The sequence below is a fragment of the Cryptosporidium ryanae genome (genome assembly GCF_009792415.1).
Source record: "Cryptosporidium ryanae isolate 45019 chromosome Unknown contig_105, whole genome shotgun sequence".
Classification (NCBI taxonomy): domain Eukaryota; phylum Apicomplexa; class Conoidasida; order Eucoccidiorida; family Cryptosporidiidae; genus Cryptosporidium; species Cryptosporidium ryanae.
In genome coordinates, this window is record NW_027125536.1 from 1 (window position 1) to 561 (window position 561).

The 561-nt window shown below is 36.2% G+C and overlaps 1 protein-coding gene across 1 annotated transcript; it reads left to right on the forward strand.

The window, feature by feature from the left end:
- Positions 1 to 44: 44 nt before the first annotated feature.
- FG386_000054 (uncharacterized protein) lies at positions 45 to 433 on the forward strand (the record flags this gene model as incomplete). Its single annotated transcript, XM_067339396.1, has 2 exons — positions 45 to 376; positions 412 to 433. The coding sequence occupies 2 exons, from the start codon at positions 45 to 47 to the stop codon at positions 431 to 433; spliced, it is 354 nt and encodes a 117-aa protein (XP_067197504.1).
- Positions 434 to 561: the final 128 nt, after the last annotated feature.

The window sequence follows — 561 nt, forward strand, 5'->3', positions numbered from 1 at the left end:
CACAAAGTAAAACTACTTCTGGAAATTCTAACGCCTTTACAAAAATGTCAGGTGATGATTTAAATGAATTAAGGAAAAATCTAAGATCTACTAGAAAAGGGCCAACAAAAAATGAAGATGGATCTGGTTCTGGTGCTGGATCTGGCTCTGGTGATCAAGATGAAAAAGATAAGTCCAAAAAATCACAACAAGATCTTGAAACGAAAAGAGAATTAGAAAAATTACACAAAAAAATTAAAGAACTAGAATCAGACTTTAAGAGACAAGAGAATGAAAATATACAGAAAGCCAAATATGAGACAGATGTTAAAGAAAAAAGAAAATTGTTTGCTGAAATATGGGATAGAAGTCAACTTGATGAACAAATCCAAAGAATGTATAGTGATTTTTTTTCTAAATACAATAAAAAAGTGGACCCAAATCAGGGACCTAGTTCTGGCTCTGGAGGTGAAGACCAAGACCCAGGTCAAGGATCAAGTTCAGGCTCTGGGGGTGGTCAAGAACAAGACCCAAATCAGGGATCAAGTTCCAGTTCTGGAGGTAGTCAAGACCCAGGCCAAG